This window comes from Scophthalmus maximus, chromosome 4 (assembly GCF_022379125.1).
Source record: "Scophthalmus maximus strain ysfricsl-2021 chromosome 4, ASM2237912v1, whole genome shotgun sequence".
Taxonomy (NCBI): Eukaryota; Metazoa; Chordata; class Actinopteri; order Pleuronectiformes; family Scophthalmidae; genus Scophthalmus; species Scophthalmus maximus.
The window spans coordinates 15,305,110-15,323,612 of NC_061518.1; the positions used below are offsets into that span (position 1 = coordinate 15,305,110).

General features: G+C 41.7%; 1 protein-coding gene across 4 annotated transcripts in view; it reads left to right on the forward strand.

Moving 5' to 3' along the window:
- The window catches only part of myom2b (myomesin 2b), a 28,071-nt gene extending 17,577 nt beyond the window's left edge, over positions 1-10,494 (forward strand). For all 4 annotated transcript variants that reach the window (XM_035628246.2, XM_035628247.2, XM_035628248.2 and 1 more), the window contains 14 exons: positions 309-371; positions 750-817; positions 1,379-1,492; positions 1,817-1,904; positions 2,632-2,670; positions 3,498-3,603; positions 4,458-4,524; positions 4,939-5,035; positions 5,695-5,731; positions 7,220-7,242; positions 7,420-7,475; positions 7,564-7,653; positions 9,466-9,591; positions 9,989-10,494. In XM_035628246.2, coding sequence (XP_035484139.1) covers positions 309-371; positions 750-817; positions 1,379-1,492; positions 1,817-1,904; positions 2,632-2,670; positions 3,498-3,603; positions 4,458-4,524; positions 4,939-5,035; positions 5,695-5,731; positions 7,220-7,242; positions 7,420-7,475; positions 7,564-7,653; positions 9,466-9,591; positions 9,989-10,198 — 1,184 coding nt within the window. In that variant the 3' untranslated portion in view covers positions 10,199-10,494. The remainder of the gene's footprint in view (positions 1-308; positions 372-749; positions 818-1,378; positions 1,493-1,816; positions 1,905-2,631; positions 2,671-3,497; positions 3,604-4,457; positions 4,525-4,938; positions 5,036-5,694; positions 5,732-7,219; positions 7,243-7,419; positions 7,476-7,563; positions 7,654-9,465; positions 9,592-9,988) is intronic.
- The last annotated feature ends 8,009 nt before the right edge of the window (positions 10,495-18,503 follow it).

The window sequence follows — 18,503 nt, forward strand, 5'->3', positions numbered from 1 at the left end:
TCTCCATTGTGGCTGCTGCTATCATATGTCTAAATGAAAAAAAGTGAACACTGCATAACAATGTGTTCAGTTGATAAATGCAAAGAAAGGGAGGTTGAAAGCAGTTGTTGTACGTACTGTATGAAGGACATTGTATCTGATTCAAGTGTGTTTTTAAAGATGCTTTATTTCATTAATTATGATTCTAACCTCATACAGGAGGCCATTAGCCAGGTAATCCACCCCCCCAAAAAATCTAGCAACTACTGGCAACACTTTGATCTCTTTTTAATCATCTTCTGTTTATGCGTGTTTGTACGTGCACACAGCTTTCAAGGCAGCCCTGGCTGAGGCTGAGTACCAGAGGAGAGAGTACATCCGAGTCAAGGAGGGTAAGAAGCAAAACATCTCTCACGTATCAGTTTGTATGAGTTTTAGTCTTCTCGGTCTGAGAACAGCTCAGTGCTATGTTGTCTGGGAGTTAACGAATTTGATCAGTGAGTACACAGGGAATGCGTGGACCAGCATTACTTATATTTGGAGTTAGAACCTACAACTCAAAATGAACCCATTTCAAATGGGTCAGAATCATTATAAATAATCCCCAAAGTTAGAAATGTACAAAACAGAAACTGAAGGTGCACGTGAAGAATATATTCTGCATTAATACTGTAAAACCATATGAGGCATGAAACCATAGAGCTCAAACAACGTATGCAAAAATGTATTTCCCCACCTGGGCCTTTCTCTCATGCCTTTATCCACCGTAGGTCCCCACTTCAGTGAGTTCCTGTCACTTCAGGTTGGAGACGACTGCTCTGTCACTGTGGTCTGCAAGGTAAACACAGGCAAACTCAATGATTTAATATTTACACACTCTAAACACAGGGCGGCTGACTTGTGGATAGTTGATTCTGGAGGCTTGACAATGCTGTGTAGTAATGAGGTCCAGATTGAAAAAAGCCAGAATTATACTTCGAGTTTTTTATACAATGCGAAGCTGACAACTGTTTAATCTGTTAGTCAGCTGAGCCCATATAAGTGCATTTTGATGTAGAAACGCAGCAAACATATGCATTTAAGTGGGTAAATTTATGAATGTGAGCATCAGCCATTTTGTAGAAACACTTCCATAGCTGTTGTCAGTGATTAGTCGGGGTAAAAAGGGTGTCGCTCTGCTCTCCAAGGGGAGACTCAGGAGACGGAGTGACTTTTAAAAGACAGATTAATGGAAATAAAGCAAACATGCAGTTTTGGGGTTGTGTGCGTCTGATACTTACTCAGTGCCACTGGGATTTTATGATCTGCTTTATAAGAGCTATAAAAGAAGCTATAACCTTGTTAATGATAATTATGTTGAATGATTTAAAAATATATTTGATTATGTTTTTCATTACAGGTCGCTAATTTGAAGAAGGAATCAGAGTTCCACTGGTACAAAGAAGACACAGAGATCATCCCGGATGTGAAGCCTGACCTTGGATCAGGAGTCTGCAAACTGCCAATTAAACTTGTAATTGCACTCGCTGATCTTCTGAATGCTATAAACCAGTGTACAATCCCATTACTATGTACATGTCAGGATGTAGTATAATGTTGCGTAGTGGCTACACCAAGTCGTGGCATGAATGCAACATTCTGCTCAGGGATTTGGCAAATTACAAATATGCTGCATATTTACACATTTTTTAGTATTTCCCCGAGGATCCAAAAACAGAGGCACTTAATAAAAGGGGAGGAAAGAAAAGCAGCAGGCCATACAATGTGCTCAGATTCGCAGTACTGTATTCCCTAGTTCCTTCCCCTGTTTTATGTGTTTCCTGTTTTGTTTGTCCAGTTTTCACTGAAGACAACAGGAGTTTACAAGGCCACCATCAGTGATGACAGAGGAAAAGATATGAGTCAAATTGACATCTCCGGAAAAGGTAAATATATCTAACTGATTCATTAGGGGAGTGATTTACTGCCTGGCCAGTGGGCTGGTTGTCTAACTGTGCAAGAATAAATAATAACCTGCAGCATAATGGCCTGTTAAAAGGCAACGCCTGAAAAAGAGCTTAACACTCATTAAAAAGCGGGAGACAGGAAAAAATAGGATGCAAATTTATATAGTGTATCTGTAAATGGCAAACTAATGAGTTTTTAAGAACCCTCTCACCCCTCTTGGTGTGTTTTTTACACCTGCATAAACATAGATCATGCTATGTGACGGCTTGCTGGATGTAGTCATTCTCCTTTGTGTGGAACCTAAGCTGGTTGTCCTTTAAACTTCTACTTATGTTTTGTAGGCAGGACTGATTCTTTTCAGAATATTTGATCCGCATTGTATCAGGAGTGTGTCAGTATTTAATTTAATGTCCATACTTTTTTACTACTTTATTTAAGTTGGGAGCAAAGAATAGAAATAAACACTTTATAGGCTTACTAACGGCAATGGTCACAGTTTGACTCTTTAACCAGGGTGGTAGCAGATGCCCTGAAACTCAAAGAGCCAATATTTATGTGCTTTAGAGCCTGTTTGTACAATATGTGCTGTATGTATGATTAAACATTACCTTACTGAGCTTTAAATGCAGCCACCAGAGGGCAGCATTGTGACTTCCATCCTCTTGGCTCCTTCCTTGACCCCATGACTGTCTACCTCTCTTCTAGTCTTTGACGATGCCATAAATAAGATCTGCCAACTGGCTGGTAGGTATCGCACACACAGACCCTCATGCACACACACACACGCACAGCTACATCAATAATCTAACTAACAGATATTCATATTAAAAACAGTCACCATCATCCTCTGCTACCTGCTGACGGGATCAAGAGCAATTTATCTGAATTCAACACGACACATTCACGCCACAGTGCTTTGAGATTCAGTAGATCCATTGCCATGCGAATACATTTGTGTTTTAACCGACTACACACACACACACACACACACACACACACACACACACACACACACACACTTATCAGTATGTGGCAGAAGTTGTCATGCTGGAAGCATTTGGCCATCATACCATCATGTTGTGAAATCACTTTAAAATTCCACTGCACTGTCACAGTGACAGTGTGGAGGAGCATCTTACTCCTATTTTAAGATTCAGTCACTTGACAGCTCTGCAGCAAATGTTACAGCAGTGGTTGCAGAGGAGTGAAGAGGGTTTATTACTGTGATAATGGGAAACCATGGTGATGTGACCAGGTGGATGACACACTTGTAAATGTGCAGCGAGCAGAGTACCACACAGACACAGTGTAGTATAAAACTCCCTTTTAGATCTAACAGCTTACAAAAAAGGCAGTTAATAAAAACTCTGACGGTCCGAATGTTTTACTGAATACAGGTAACTGGAAAGGGGCAGTGTTAAAGATGGTACTACAAGTGGCTTCTCGTGGACGCTTGGTTTTATTTGGTTAATTCTGCTATATCCAATAGCAGATGGAAAATATGTATCTGATTTTTTAAAAGTTTTAAATGTGCCCTCCACAACCTCTGTCACCTCCGTCACCTCCTCCAGGAGCCAGTGCAGCAGAGCTGGTGATTAACTGCACAGCAACAGGCATTCAGCTACAGTGTCACATGAAGTATTACACCTCAGAGATGAACGTCACTTGGTATAATGGGTAAGGAAATGTGTAATACTAATACAAATAACACTAATACCAATACTAACTACTAATAACACGACTACTACCACAACTATTATAAACATGACAACACAACAACTACTGCTTCTAGGAAGAACAAGAACAAGAAAAGAAAAAATAATAACTAAAACTCCAGGATTAGTAGTCGTAGCAGAGGCTTAAGGAGGAAACCAGTATTCTTTTAAGTCTTAAACATGCTGACCACAAACATATTATTTTACTTTTCTCTCGAGTTTAACTGCCAGGAGCGGTCAAAACAATAAGCCACACCTAATAAAACTTGTGATGGCTGTTGGCAAGTGTTTCATTATCCTGGTTATTCCAGTAAAATTGTGCTGTTTTGTGACAAGAATCACACCCCTATCATCTTCTACAGAGAAGCAGGGCTTTGCTGCACTTACTACCGTAGAGATTATAAAGTGTGGAGGGAGGGGAAACTGAATGAGAGAGGAAGCACAGAAGGGATGGATAGGAAAAAGAGACAAAAAGAAGAAAGAATGAAGGGAAATAGAAAGAAAGAGGGAATAATGACAAGGGGTAGTGGAGGCTTTTCGGTTATTCAATTATTCAAAGGACCAAAATTAGGGAGATTCGATTTGTAACCTCTCCCCGGCCTTTCTGTGTGTGTGTTTGTGTGTGTGTGTGTGTGTTTGTGTGTGTGTTTGTGAATGAACGATAGAGAAAGGGAGCGAAATTGGTATCCCTAGGCATAACATTAGGCAGGCATGTAAACATGATTTTCCATTACCCCTGAAACTGACTTCAGCCTCTCACATACAAAGACGACACACCCGTACCCACTAACTTCTCTTCTCCGCTCTTCTCCTCAGTGAGACCAAACTCTCCCACAGTGACAAGCATGTGATTGGAGGAACCCCTGCTATGGCAACAATGGAGGTATTATCGTCTCCTGTACAGCGCTGAGCCAGTATACGTATGCTTGTTAGGTGATTCACAAATGGGTGATTTTATGACGGTACACAGCACCGCAGGCTGTGGCACTGTTGCCCATCAGTGTTACTTAAAAAAATCCCTCAGAGTGACTCTGAAGAAGGTGAAACCAGGGCAACGTTAATACAAATTAAATAGATAATGTCGCCTTCAGAGGGGGTAACTAATGAGTAAAACATCATACATTTTAAAATAATTACACCTAATTAATTAAAACCCTGCATTTTACTTTTACTTTTTGTCATAAAGCTTCATAATTGCAGATGAATGAATCTGTATTGAAGATCACGACAGAGAAGTAGAGATATGACGCAGATTGGTCACATGACTACCTGGTGAATTTTTCTGATTTGACCACAGGTGATTGAGCCGGAGGAGAGGGACAAAGGAATGTACTCCATCGTGATCACCAACCTTGAAAATGCACATAAACGCACTCTGGACCTCAGTGGTGATGGTCAGTAACTTTTATCTCTCTCACTTTGTTCTCGTCGCGTGTCACTCACTGTTTTTATGATGACACCGTAAAAAAAGGGTTAGAAACAACACAGTCGCCTGTTTTTATGGAGCGCTTGGATTCGATCTGTAGTTTAGGGCGTGGAGGTGATGCTCCGAACAAAAATCAATTTTTTTTTATTTGAAACACTCATCCCTGTGGGCTTGAAAAGTTTCACGTTAGCTCCTTCTCAAAGAACTGCAGCTGTGGTCAGCTTGAAGTCATGTTGGTTTTAATGGATTCCGATAGTGCTGAATTTTGAATTTTCATGCATTTGAAATTTCTAAACATGTCCAAAGAAACTTCTCAAACCACTATCGCCGAATGCTCGGCATGTTCCAAACAGTTATATTCCTAACAAATATTTGATAGGTGTACTACTTTTCAAATGTATTACAGTAATCCCACCACTGCCAGCGTTGGTGTATTCATATTTTCCCAGAATCAGCTCTGCTGCATGAAGGAGCAAGCGACACACAACACTATAAAGTCACTTTTTAAGCCAGGGTACAGTGTTTTCATACTGGAAAAAAAAGGTGCATATCCGGTAGAGTATCACTCTGAGGAGATATTTAGTATTGTCAACAGCAGCAAAGAAATGATGTCTCTGTCTTTTACAGTATATGAGAAGGCCTTCGCTGAGTTCCAGAGACTCAAGTAAGCATTCACTTTCAAATCTGTGACTGTACCTGTGTCTTTATGTTTATCATTTCAGCTGTTTCCTTCACATTTTAACTGCAGTCACTGCATGATTGAAATCCGGTAGATGGAAATAACTTACTTTTTGTTCATGGACTGAAAGTTATATTCTTCACCCTTGTTTCAAATAATATTAAATGTTAGCTATAAATACACAGATATTTTGACCGAGTAGGGTACCTTCAATTTGAATATTTAAAATAACATCTTCCAGAGCTCTTTGTTCACTTGAAGAGAGAGTGAATGGTGTAAAGCCAGCAGATTAGTGCAGACAACTCCAGTTGAGCCTCTGCACACACAACTTACTTCACTGATATGTAGATCAGCCTTTGTAATAAGATGATCAATTTGAAGGATCAATAGGATTTTACTCTGCCCTCTATTTTTTTTCTCACAAACTGATGCTACTGCTTCTGTTGAGTATTGTAGAAGTTCAACATGGCTATTTTCCAATTACTGTACATTGAACCACTCCTTTTGAAATGCTTTGTTGAACCCCAGTCACTATTAGATGAAGGTTTTATGTATGAGACAGCCTATGTGTTTGCATTTGGTACATTCCTAAACACTAAACTACAATTTATTAATGGTCAGCCTCAGTAAAGATTTCTCTCCATTTACAAATCAAACAACTGAACGTGAATCCATAAACCCCAAGCCTTGCTGTCTGAACAAGTCTGGTTTATCATAATCTGAGATAAAAAAAAATCAATGCTTTAAAGTGAGGCAGTCAGGTAGCGGTGATCCTTTAAGGTCCTTCGGCTACTTGGGCTGAAGTGAAACCCCACACACTAAATTTTGCAAATCCATTTAGAAAAATCAATTGAAACTCCAAACACTAAACCCGGCATGCTGAGTGAAAATCTCCCAAATCCCTTTTCTAATTAACATTCAAAGAAAGACATTCAAGCACAAGAATTCAGAAACACATTGAAGCGAGTGACATCATGTTGCCCTTTTGATTGAGCATCAACATGCCGAGAGCGGAGTCCCCCCAGCCATCTGGTCGTGCGGCTGACCTCTGGTCCTCCCATGCTGCTGCGACAGCCTTCGCCCAGTTATTACAAAGCATTATCATTTTTCTCATGAAAAGATTCTCAAAGTCCCACAGTAAACTACAGTAAAATACGGTTTGGCTCCAAACCCTGAATACCTCGTGGCAAACCATCTGACCACAATTATTGACCCAAAAATGGAAAAGATATTATGTGTGTTGTCAGGCAGAGGGGAAAAACAAACAAACAATATCATTATTCATATCATCCTATCTGTGCAGTTCAGGGTTAGAGGTTAGGGTTACACAGGTTTGATGCTCAACTTGAAGTAGAATCATTAGGGCTAATTTTACAGAGGGAGGTACATTTGACTGGTCATGACAACATATACATGTATAGAATGTTTTTGGGGAAAAACAACAATTTAAACTTCTTTGTCCTCCTTCTTCAGGGCTGAAGCCTATGCTGAAAAGAGTGAGTTCATGCTTTATTTTTTAATAATCCCCCCCCACCCATGAATGACTATCGCTATCATATCATCCTGTAGTTCCTTAAAACATAAACCAACTGTGCATGTTAAACAATTCCCAACTCCATCACCAATATACAGCAACAACAATAAGAATGACAACAATAATGTTTAATTTTCAGATCGTGGCAAGGTTTTGGGAGGACTGCCTGATGTTGTCACCATTATGGAAAAGAAGGTAAAGGCTGACTGAGTGTGTGTGTGATTTTTGTCTCTGTTAATTTGCACATGTTTGTCTAATAAGTCATACTTCTGCTTTTCAATAGACCCTGAGTTTAACTTGCACAGTGTGTGGAGACCCCAAGCCGCAGGTCTCCTGGTTGAAGAACGGAGTAGAGGTTGAACCTGATGATCAGGTAAATACTCCCGTTATCTCGGGCGTGACAGGGATCTGAGTATTTCTCTAATCTTGTTTTACTGGTCACTGAAGCATGCACATAATTAAACTGCACACGACTCAGGCAGCGCACCGCATCTCTTTTTTTAGCACTTCAAACAGGGCCTTGTTCTTTTCATCGGGTTTTACCTGTCACACACTACTGCTGACTCCTTGAGCTGTTTAACCTCTTCAGAACCCCCCCCCCCCCCTTCCTTTCTCATGATTAATTACCTTATTAATCATACACACAAAAGTATGATCCTATTAACTTGTCTCGAGATACTATGGTATTTCCACACCCAGCGCATGTCAATTGGATTCTGTTGTGTAACCCATATTGGCTTTCATGTGTCTAAATATTTATTTAGTTTTATATGGGAAGTAACCCGTATTATTGAAATGCAATATACAACCATGACTAGAATAATGGCTTCAATATCGTGGTGACCTTTCCTGACAGAATAAGAAATACATATTTGAAATAACTTTTAGGAGGTGCTAATGGTAAAACATATTTTCTAAGTAGTGTATGTTTCAAAAGGATGTCTTGAATACATTTAGTTCCCCGTTTTCCTGATTGCACTGCTGAAAGTCCCAATATAGCCACAGTCTTCCATGTACTGTATGTGCTGCTGAGGTGACCACTGACCAGGGTGAAGGAAAACATATCACACTGTTTGAAGAGACTTCGGCACCAGTTAGAATCCCTTTCTGAAGCGATCTACATACTTCAAGTGAGGACAGTATTATCAGCACACTCCTGGATCGGTAACGGAACAAATGTGCCTCTCATAACTCATTGACCTACTTGCCAACCAGTATATCGTCTACAGTGTGTCCCCAGTCAGAGGAGGCTCTTTCAACAGCATCAGCATCCTGCCGGCTCATATCGGCTTTGAAGATTTAAGTTGGAGGAACCCCGGTCCAGGAGGACGTTATGTTCAAGTGTGCCCCTCGTCTTTATTCATTCATTCACCTGTTAGTAATCCGTCTAAAACAAGAACTGACATCTTGGTGGTGTGTTTCCCGAATCTCAGAAGCACCTCTCCCCCTGCCTCTCCCCTAACCACAGAGGCTACTGAGGATATTCACAGAAAAAAGTAGATAAGCGAAGACAAAGAAATAAACACAGAGCCAGAGAATGTTGCACTGAAACGCCGAGCAGGACTGAATGCATGAATGCAATTATTGAATAACATTTAAAAATTGAAGTTAGAAAAAAATGCCAGTTTTGGGCCAGTAGTTTGAGTTTGTCAAAATGGAAGGTGTGTTCCTCTTAACAGATGCAATTAAACTGCTTCAAGTGCCACTCGTCCAGACCTTGTAAACGAGTGGGCAGCTGTGAGAGAGGGACATCAAAACGCTCTATTCTTGTCAGCACCGTTCACAGGGCATGAGTCAGAATGCAAGGACTCCCAATCTTCTGTCAGGTGTCTGAAAAATGATCACACAAGTGTCCTCCACGTCTGAAGACTTTGATCATTGATAGTTTTGTCTTTGTGGTCTGATTTAATTGTCATTTCATTCCATAATACTTTGATTGAGCTCAGTAGTATAGAGCAGTGTAGTATAGAGTATAGACTGGAATAAATCAATAGTCCCGTGTCCACCCAGCCCAGTGTGAGCAGTGCTCAACTTTTGCTAAAGGGAGGTGCCAATCAAAGCACTGGGTAAAATATAAATCCATTTTTGAATAAAACTTAGAGTGGCAGACATTTTAAATGATAAATCAGGCTAAAATCCCTGTGCGGCCTTTCTCTCTTTTCTAACCTTTGATTTCCTATTTCAGTACGTGGTCTCCCTGGACCAGGGCAAGTTTGCCAGTCTGACGATCAAAGGTGTTTCCATGGAGGGTTCTGGCAGATACACCATGATTGTCCAGAATAAATTTGGCGGGGAATCTGTGGATATAGTGGTGAGTGCCACTGCTGTGTACTGCAAATTACTGGATTTACTCGGAGCTGTGAAATATTTCAGACCATCTGTGGCACAAATCTTGTCTTTTCATCGGGGCCTAACAGTGATCACACTTGTTTGCAATTGGGAGCTGTTGCAGAGCTGATATTTGACCGTGGGACTTTCCTCTGACCCCAATTTCACAGTTTTAACATTGAAAATACTGCAAAGTCCTGATCTATGATATTCCTTCTTTAAGACTAATTTTGAGATGTTTGAATGTTGTACAATGAATCTACAATATCTATATATTTTATTTAACATACATAAATATAACGGATAAAATGTATGTATATAAAATCCACTCTCTCTCTCTCTCTCTCTCTCTCTCTCTCTGTGTGTGTGTCTCTTTCCAGGTGAGTGTGTACCGCCATGGAGAGAAAATCCCTGAGGCGAAACCAACTTTGACTCCTAAAACAATCATCCCTCCCAAACTCCCCATTGAGATCCCTCAGCCCAAGACCCAGCCTGCTCCTAGCCCCGCCCCCTCCGCTCAGAGCCCCGCCCCTCCTAAGGCAGCATCGGGAAGAGGTGTGAAGAGCCCCACTCCTACTAGGAGGAAGTAGAAAGCATGATAAGTGATACTAGAGGAAGAAATATGTTCACATATTCGCACACTGGTGCACATGTAGATCACACCATATTTTAAAAGCTTTTACCGGTGCTGTCCATTTGGACAAATATTAAATGAATCAATTATATCTGGTATTATATCAGAGGGTCAAGAAAACCCTGATAGGTAAAATAACAACTGCAATACTAAACTAAAGAGTATTGTAAGTATTGTGTTCAATCAAACTGAAAGTAACTGAAACGGAACTTGAATAAAGCTGAAATATAAATAAAACTATTGCTGGAAAAAGAGTGAAGTGTGTTTTAATTGACACTGGGATGTAAACCGAAAACAGAACAGTTAAATGCATGGTTTTCACCGACAGCCTCGTGTACAAATGCTCTAAAAGATTCATATAAAAAATAAAAAGAGCGTTTCGACCAGCACTACCACCACACTTTGAAGACAGGGCCAAGCCAAGTTGTGGTCCTGTGGAGAGAGGTGGGCCTATAGGGAGGCATGGCTCTGCATATGATTAGTTTGGCTTGGTATCACAGTCATAAGACATGTTTTATCCATTAAGTACATGTTTCATAAACGGCTGCATATATGCAATACTGTGATCTCCTTCACATCACCATGGTGAGATATTGAACATGCTGAAGATCAGCTGGCGGTGAATCACCGCTTAGTGAACCAGAGCCGTGGAGCAGGAATGTCACACTAACGCTGCTGCTGAAAACGGTCTCAACCAAACTCTTCTCGATATCGATGGTGACGATTCTGACAAAAAAAAATACTTTCGGGAAAGCTATATGCGTTTCTACCTTACGGACAAATATCGATAGTGTCGAGTCCTCAAGGTCCGCAGACAAACTGGCTTTAAAATAAAAAGAAACCGAATATTTGGTAAGTAATTATGTTTAAAGACTTCCTCGTGCAGGAAGTAGTGATGGCAGAGCTGATGAAAAGATGGCTGATGAGATTTGTGGTTCATTAAAGCTGATGAGAGGAGGGGAGCAGACAGAGGAAGGGTAGGAGGGTAAATTCATCGTTTCTGTGTTTGCCGTGGTTAATAAAAGAGAGAGATTATAATTTGCTGAGGCTGTTTACTTTATTCTGTCTGCGAGAGGGAGACCAAGAACAAGAGACGGACTGTGAGAACCGGAGTAATGGGGAGACCGACAGAAAGAGAGAGAGAGTGAGAAACTGTGAGGTTGCCATTGTCTTGTGTTGCGCTGCTGATGCGTCTGCTCCGGCAGTGTGAGAGGAGTGTTGTCATGCTTGTCAACAAGTTGGGAATGACTTGAGCGAGCGAGAGAGGTGCAGTTTGTGTATGTGCTGTTGTGCATGGCGGGGTTTTTTCTGCTAATGCTGCCGTTGTGTCTTTAAGGGAGACACATCTCAACTCGCGCTAAACAGTGGGTAAATCAGTGCGACAGGAAGAGTGTGAGGGACGGCATTAAAGGACTTCTGAAGTGGATGAGAGCTGGTGTGTATCAGAGAGAGTGGGAGGGAGGGAGGGAGGGAAAGAGAGGCGCAGAGCTGAATCGTTTTGATGTTTCGCTGATCATCTGCTGTGAGATCATTTTCCTGACTTTTTAATTAATTTTCACATTTTTAATCAACATAATTACTGGGAATCCAAATGTTGCCATGACAACAGAACTTTTAATTTCAATCAACTTGGAAAAGGCCTCGTCTCTGCACTCGCAGACACACACACACATGCATACATACAGAAAACACAATAGGACCACACACACACACACACACACACACATATAGACGGCTGCTATCTAAATGGAATAGCTAGCCAGTGCTGATAGCATGAAATTGTGTTTCTAAATATAACACCGTGTCATTGGAGTGTGTGAGTGTGTCTGCGCTTGTGTTGAGAAACAAGACTGGAGAGTATAAGCTCTTCTACAGTCCTCCACATGGAGGCACTATGGTAACATACACACACACAAACACACAACTACTTACTATAGGCTCTTGCACGCACTTGCTTGCACACATTCTTACACAAACACACACACACACACACACACACACACACACACACACACACACACACACACACACACACACACACACACGGATAGACGGGCCTGTCCTAATTAAAGCAACACTGTTTAAACAATGAGATAAACTAGGAGCAGAGACATTTTGTGGGTGTGCACTGACACACAGTCACATTTTTAAACACTGCACACATACGCACATACACACACACGTGTATATATAGCACACACACACACTTTATTTATTATTGCAATTTGCGTTGTGCATTGTGCGTGTAACTGATGATAATTATTATGATGACGATATTGATTACTGCTGATTTATGCCCAAAAGGCGGAGGAGGAGAGGTGAACACAGAGAAACATGAGAAGGAGAAGGGATACGAGGAACAACGGAGGGAGCGGTGAGAGGTGAGAGGAACCAATAAAGGAGGGAGGGAGGGAGAGAGGAGAAGCACGTTATTTTGCAATCTTGTCTCGCTGTTTCAGCACAGATGCTCGCTTCTTTATTTACTATATGTAGATCGACAGCTATAGGAGAAAGGCAAGGGGAGGGGTCGAGAGAGGGACCTGAAGGGGGCAATAAGAGAGAGCAGGAGGTGTGGGTGATAAAATGAGGAAGGGGGGGAACACAAGGAGAGGAGAAGATAGAGAGAATCAGAAGGCGGGGAAGATTGGTTCATTTAACCTAAAATCGGAACAGATTTTGAAAGTGCATCACATCAGATCAAGATAAAGCACCTGAGTTGTCCATTGCTGTACCATTGGCTACTAGACAATCAGAAATATTTCCATGAGATGAAAGCAGATTAGATTGATTAGTGCTATTAATTGCATATTAATCCAATTGATAGTCTTTGGACATATTTTCTTCGGGCACATCATTCGACGAAAATTGACTGTGTTCTATCCCCATTGTGTTCAAAGCACGCTGCCTCTGCTTCGAGTGGAAAATGACTCATCTGAGCAAGGACGCATGCTTAATGTTCTCCTTTGGTATATGTCTACTGATATTTAGCAGTTAGTCTGCCTTTTGCAGGGAATTTGGGCAGCTCAGCGACGCAGCAGCTCCCGTGGAGGTCGTGTGTAGTGACTCAGTGTCTGGCTGTTGGAGGCTTCACTTCACCAGGACGGACGCTTGACAACAGGGACTTACACCCCGGATCTCTGGTCCAAGGACAGCATGCCTACTTGTCATTCCACTCAGTAGCCCTAATGCCACTCTGCGGGGATACAGTGGGCCCTTACACACATTAAATCCAGAAGCATTGTTTGTGTCAACACCGTGTAATAAATCATCTTCTGGACTAAAAGAACCACAAGGATGTGCTTTGCTCTCAGTGGAGCCATGTTGGAGGCAACAGTGATTCATTGTTTTATAGAAAACCCAAAGTACACGCGAGCTCTCGTCTCCGTGTCCACGTGGTTCCCTCCTGTTCGTCTGCGTTTCTCTCTTATTTCAGACACGGAAGTTCGTTTGACCGAAGTCATCATGAATTTCCCTCATCATCTGTCTGATCGCGTGTCACCCTGCCCTCAATGGAAATGCAGCGGTCTAGAGAAAGTGGGCAGAGAAGATGAATGATAATTTGTGAAATGTTTTCAGGGTAGTTTGAATAGAGTCGACCACAATGGGAGACAATGGATGATTTTAACTTCTGGTGCTTATGCCTTGAATAAGCACCTGAAGAAGGAAGACTCATACGACAGCACTGTTCTCCTCTCTCCACAGCCGAATGCCAGCAAAAAGGAACTCAGTATTACCATACTCGTCTTCTCTCTGCCTCTATCTCCCTAACTCCTCTCTCTCTACTCTCTATTCATGTCTACCCCCTCTCTCTTCCTCTATTTCTTCTCCTTTTCAGTCTCTCCTCCCTCACTCTTTTTTCTCCCCTTCTCCAATCACTGTGAAATTGCAAGGCGGCTGGTTGGGGACTTTTCTGACCGAGAAATTTGGCTCCGATCTGAATCACTACCGAGCATTCCTGCATTCCTTTCCCAATTTAAATGATTTCGCAGCCGCACAGACACACCCACCCAGACAGCCAGACACACTCACATTGACAATTTGCAAGTCTCCCGCCCTCTCTGTCTCTGTCATTCACATACAAACATACAAATACAAACCGCAATTAACACCCACAAGTTGTGTCACTGCTCATGTACCAGCAAGCAGGCTGCTTCGGTGACACTAGTTCGCTCGGAGTACAGATAAGAGACAATGGAAGAGCGGCCGCAGCTGCAGGAAGAGACAGAGATGAGTTGGGAGATAGATAGACAGCGCAGTTGAGCAAAGTGTATCATTAAAACAAAAATACAATGTTTATCATGGTGTATATCCGTGTTGCAGAATCCATTATTATGCACGGTCTAACAATAATGTGGCTTATTTCCTCTCCAACCGCACGCAGATTAATTTTGAGCTCCTTGGAAACAGCACAGTACCTGATGCGTGTCAACATGCCGCAGTCACACAGACAAAGGAAGCTGAAAAGTCTGCTGGCAATTTTCCTTTTTTTCCCCCTTGATGTGTGGGGGCCAGCTGTCTCACTCAGATTATTATGTGATGGCAGTACACTGACTTCTCTTCACCTGCCTGTTCCACACATCAGATGTTCTTCCTGACTTTCGGTGCGTATGCACCTTCTTAAGGCGAAGGGGCAGAATCTGGGGAAGGAACTGTATTGAAGTCTGTCACTTCAAATTCAACCTTTCACACATTTGCGGCAAGCAGCAAGAGGCATGAGCATCTTGATCGGAATACAGTGTCAGACACTCTCCAATGCTTCTACAGCCTTATTTCAGATAGCTCTAAACATTTTTCCTTTCTTACTGAAATACCCTTATAGTCATCCTTAAAGACCTTATCAGCTTTGAAATGACATGAGCAATGTCGGAGCAAAGATGGACCAACAAAAATAATGTCGGCCCACTCAGCAAGCAACATTATCCATTCAAATTGTGTCCATGTAAACTTTTAATGTTCTGCTACCTGGTCAATTTTAGGGTATCCACAACTACTTGGTAGTTGGTAGGAGATGGGTTGTAGTCTGACGCCTCACACACCCAAATATCCATCATGGTGTCCTCTCATTTTTAACAATAACACACCACATCTGGCATTGCTTGTCAGAGACAGAATATGCAACTTATAATGCTTCAGGAGGAAACTGAGCAACAATAAAACAATGTTGGGTCAACAAAACACTGGCCTGTCACACAGGAGACCAATTTGGTTCCCATGTGAAACAATAGACACAATAGTTGTTTATCCATGAGTTTTTCACAACCCTAACCACATTTTTATTATTGTTACCATGACGATGATGGTTCTGCATACCTGCCACTGGTACACCTTCCTATGGAAAGGGTAGGGACGTACGCCTTATATGATTGAAGTAAACCAAACCATCAAAAATAGGCAACCTTTCACATTGCCTTTCTGTTGGGACTGAGAGTTAGCTGCCAGCTGCCGAGTAGACTGGTAAAAATGGATCTGTCATGTCTCATCTGAAGAGCCCATGTGAGAGGCTTTGATCAAGAAATGTGTGCTTTTAAAACGTATTGCTGTGGCTGTGGTTGCTCTGATAAACCCTGAGCGCAGCACCACTTGCAATGGGCCTGCAAGGTGGCTAGCAGCCAGTTTGCATGGCTACCATCGTGTGCTCTGACAGACGAACCACGGCACAGAGAATATGGATGACATGTTGCATGTCTGACCTGCGGGTATCATGTCTACATCACTGCCGACAGGAAGAAGAACCGATAAATACCTGCGACTACAGGTGAGGTGAGTCATTTGAATTGAGAATGAATGAAGGTGAAATTCGCGTATTTGGGTTTCTTTGTCCTGTGAGAAAGCGGCTTTATAGGATTAAACCACAACCTGTCATATGTGATCACATGATTTTCAAATATTGTAAATATGTTCTTGCACATGATCAGTATGTGATCATTTTTTGTTCCTATTGAAACTTGTTCTCATCATTATTTTTTTAAGCTGCTCTGCGGCTGTATGAAGGCACAGTGGGCTAAATGAATTGTATAGTGGCCATCTTGTTTAGTAAGGACAGGGTGCGAGGTCAAAAATCCCTCGGGTCAAATCCCCCGGTTAAGTGAGGTGAGTCGTTGAAATTCAGCAGAGAGCTTTGATTGCGGTGCTGTGTTTTAATATGCATGCATGGACATGAGAGTACAGCGGTTGTGGCTGTGACCTTACAATTAGAGGAGAGGACTTTGGCCCCGTAGGTCTCCTGAGGATCAAAATCCCAGAGGAAGTCTAATGAGAAAGAATATAATCTGTGACACGCCTGCGGTCACTGCATGCATTATATGTCTACCGAAGTGTGTGTAATTTCGGCTACATGTAGGTGTATGACGTATGCTGTAACTCATAGCAAAGCAGTAGGTCGAGGTCCACTTCTCAGTCTGCCTCACGGTCGTTCTGTTTCTTAATCGTCCACATCTCTGAATCCATCAAATAAAAACAAGCAATGACTTAAAAAAAAAAGAATACAGCGTTTGAGATAAAAGCCTTTGGGTTGTCTCCTCGCTCTCTGGTCTGCCTTTTTTCTCACAACATTGAAGACAATTATTTACTTTGGGCTTTTCAACCTGTTGCACCAGTCTATCAAAAACTTACTTCAGCTTTTTCCAAGTTTACAGTACCTGTGCAGAATCAGGTCAGAAGGTGGCGGTTAATGTTTTAAGCTTTGCTCCTGTCTGCTGTGTGGTTTTAAATTAACACAAAAATCCTTGCTTTTTGAGACTTAGGAGGGTAAACATTTTCCCAGCCTCTGAACTGCTGCCAAGTAGGCAACATATCAATTCCAGCTTTAATTTTAATCTTCTTTTGCCATGGTGATCCATTTGGTTTCTATTTGATCCCTTTGACACGTTGTGAGGAGATGTTTACGGATAACCAGCTTGGAGGTCTTCTCTTAGCCTACGCAGTGACAAATCAAGAAACATCGCCATGCAAAGGCAAAAAACAATTATACAGCAATTACATATACAATATTGCCGTAAAAAAGTTTGAACCGATCCGAACCAACATGCAAGTTGTTTGAATTAATCCCAACACAACCCTAATAAAGCTTGAGCTGAAAATAGAGTCTGCTGTGAGTGACATCTGTCAGAATATGTCTTGACCGTCAGCAAGAGAAATTACTTCAAAGAATAAGTGCAGTTAAGATATTTGAGTGTCTTATCTGAATACGACAGACCGAGAAGACAGTAAAGACTGTATTGCCTACCAACTTCCGCCTGCTTGCAGGAATCTTCTTCAGCCTTAAAGCTCTGCTCAGTCAACCACAGACGGAGATTTTCAGATCAGATAGGAAGCCCCTGCTACTGACCCTCATTGCTCAGCAGCTGCTGCATCCCGGGGAGCGTCACCTCCCTGGGAGAACTGCGAGTGAATCTAGCACTGACACAATCCACTTCGGGTCACACTGAAAGAAATTCAGCTCTGGGACGATGCTGCTAGAGTAGGCAAACTTTACTCCTGGTGTCTGTGATAAAAGTTGATGGTAGACAGTGCTCTGAATTCTAATGTTTAAATCCCAGAGAAATTGAATATTCCCCCAGTGTTCTGCTGTCTTCTGGTAACTCTGTGCTCTCCATTTCAGTACTGACAAACTAATTGATCCATTTCATGTCATTCAAAAGATCAATTGTATTCATCTGTCTGGACACCAAGTTGTGGTTTTGTATTATCCTGTATCAAGTGTTAACTACTTCTGATTATACTAATTTGGTTTGCCATTTTTCCTTTGCCTGAATTTGAGCAAGTCCACATATGAATTGTTGTGCAGCTACTATTCAGGTCCGACGGCCCAAAGGTCTTAATAAGTGACAATGAAATAAAATAAAAATTAGTCAGTGTCAGGATGCTGGTGGCTTATGGCCTTGAGTTAGCAATGTCCTGAGATAAACCCTACAGAGGTCTGACGAATTAAAAGAAAAATCAACTTAAAATATTGTATTCCTGTAAGTTGTTTGACCACCATGACATGCACTCTTCATGTCTCCATAGATTTACTGGAGGGCTGAACCCCTGTCTTCCCAAAACCATTCTCTCACTTTGTGTGTTGACCATGTTGATGGTCCAAAATCATGAATAGGAATGAAAATCATATCATATGAGTCACATTATGTTAAACTCATCGAATCATTCAGTGACCCATGGCGCCCTTCTTGTGGAATCATTTGCATCTGTTACATTTCTACACTCAATTATTCGGGCTATGTATACATGAACATATATGCCTGTGCGTGTGCGTGTGTGTG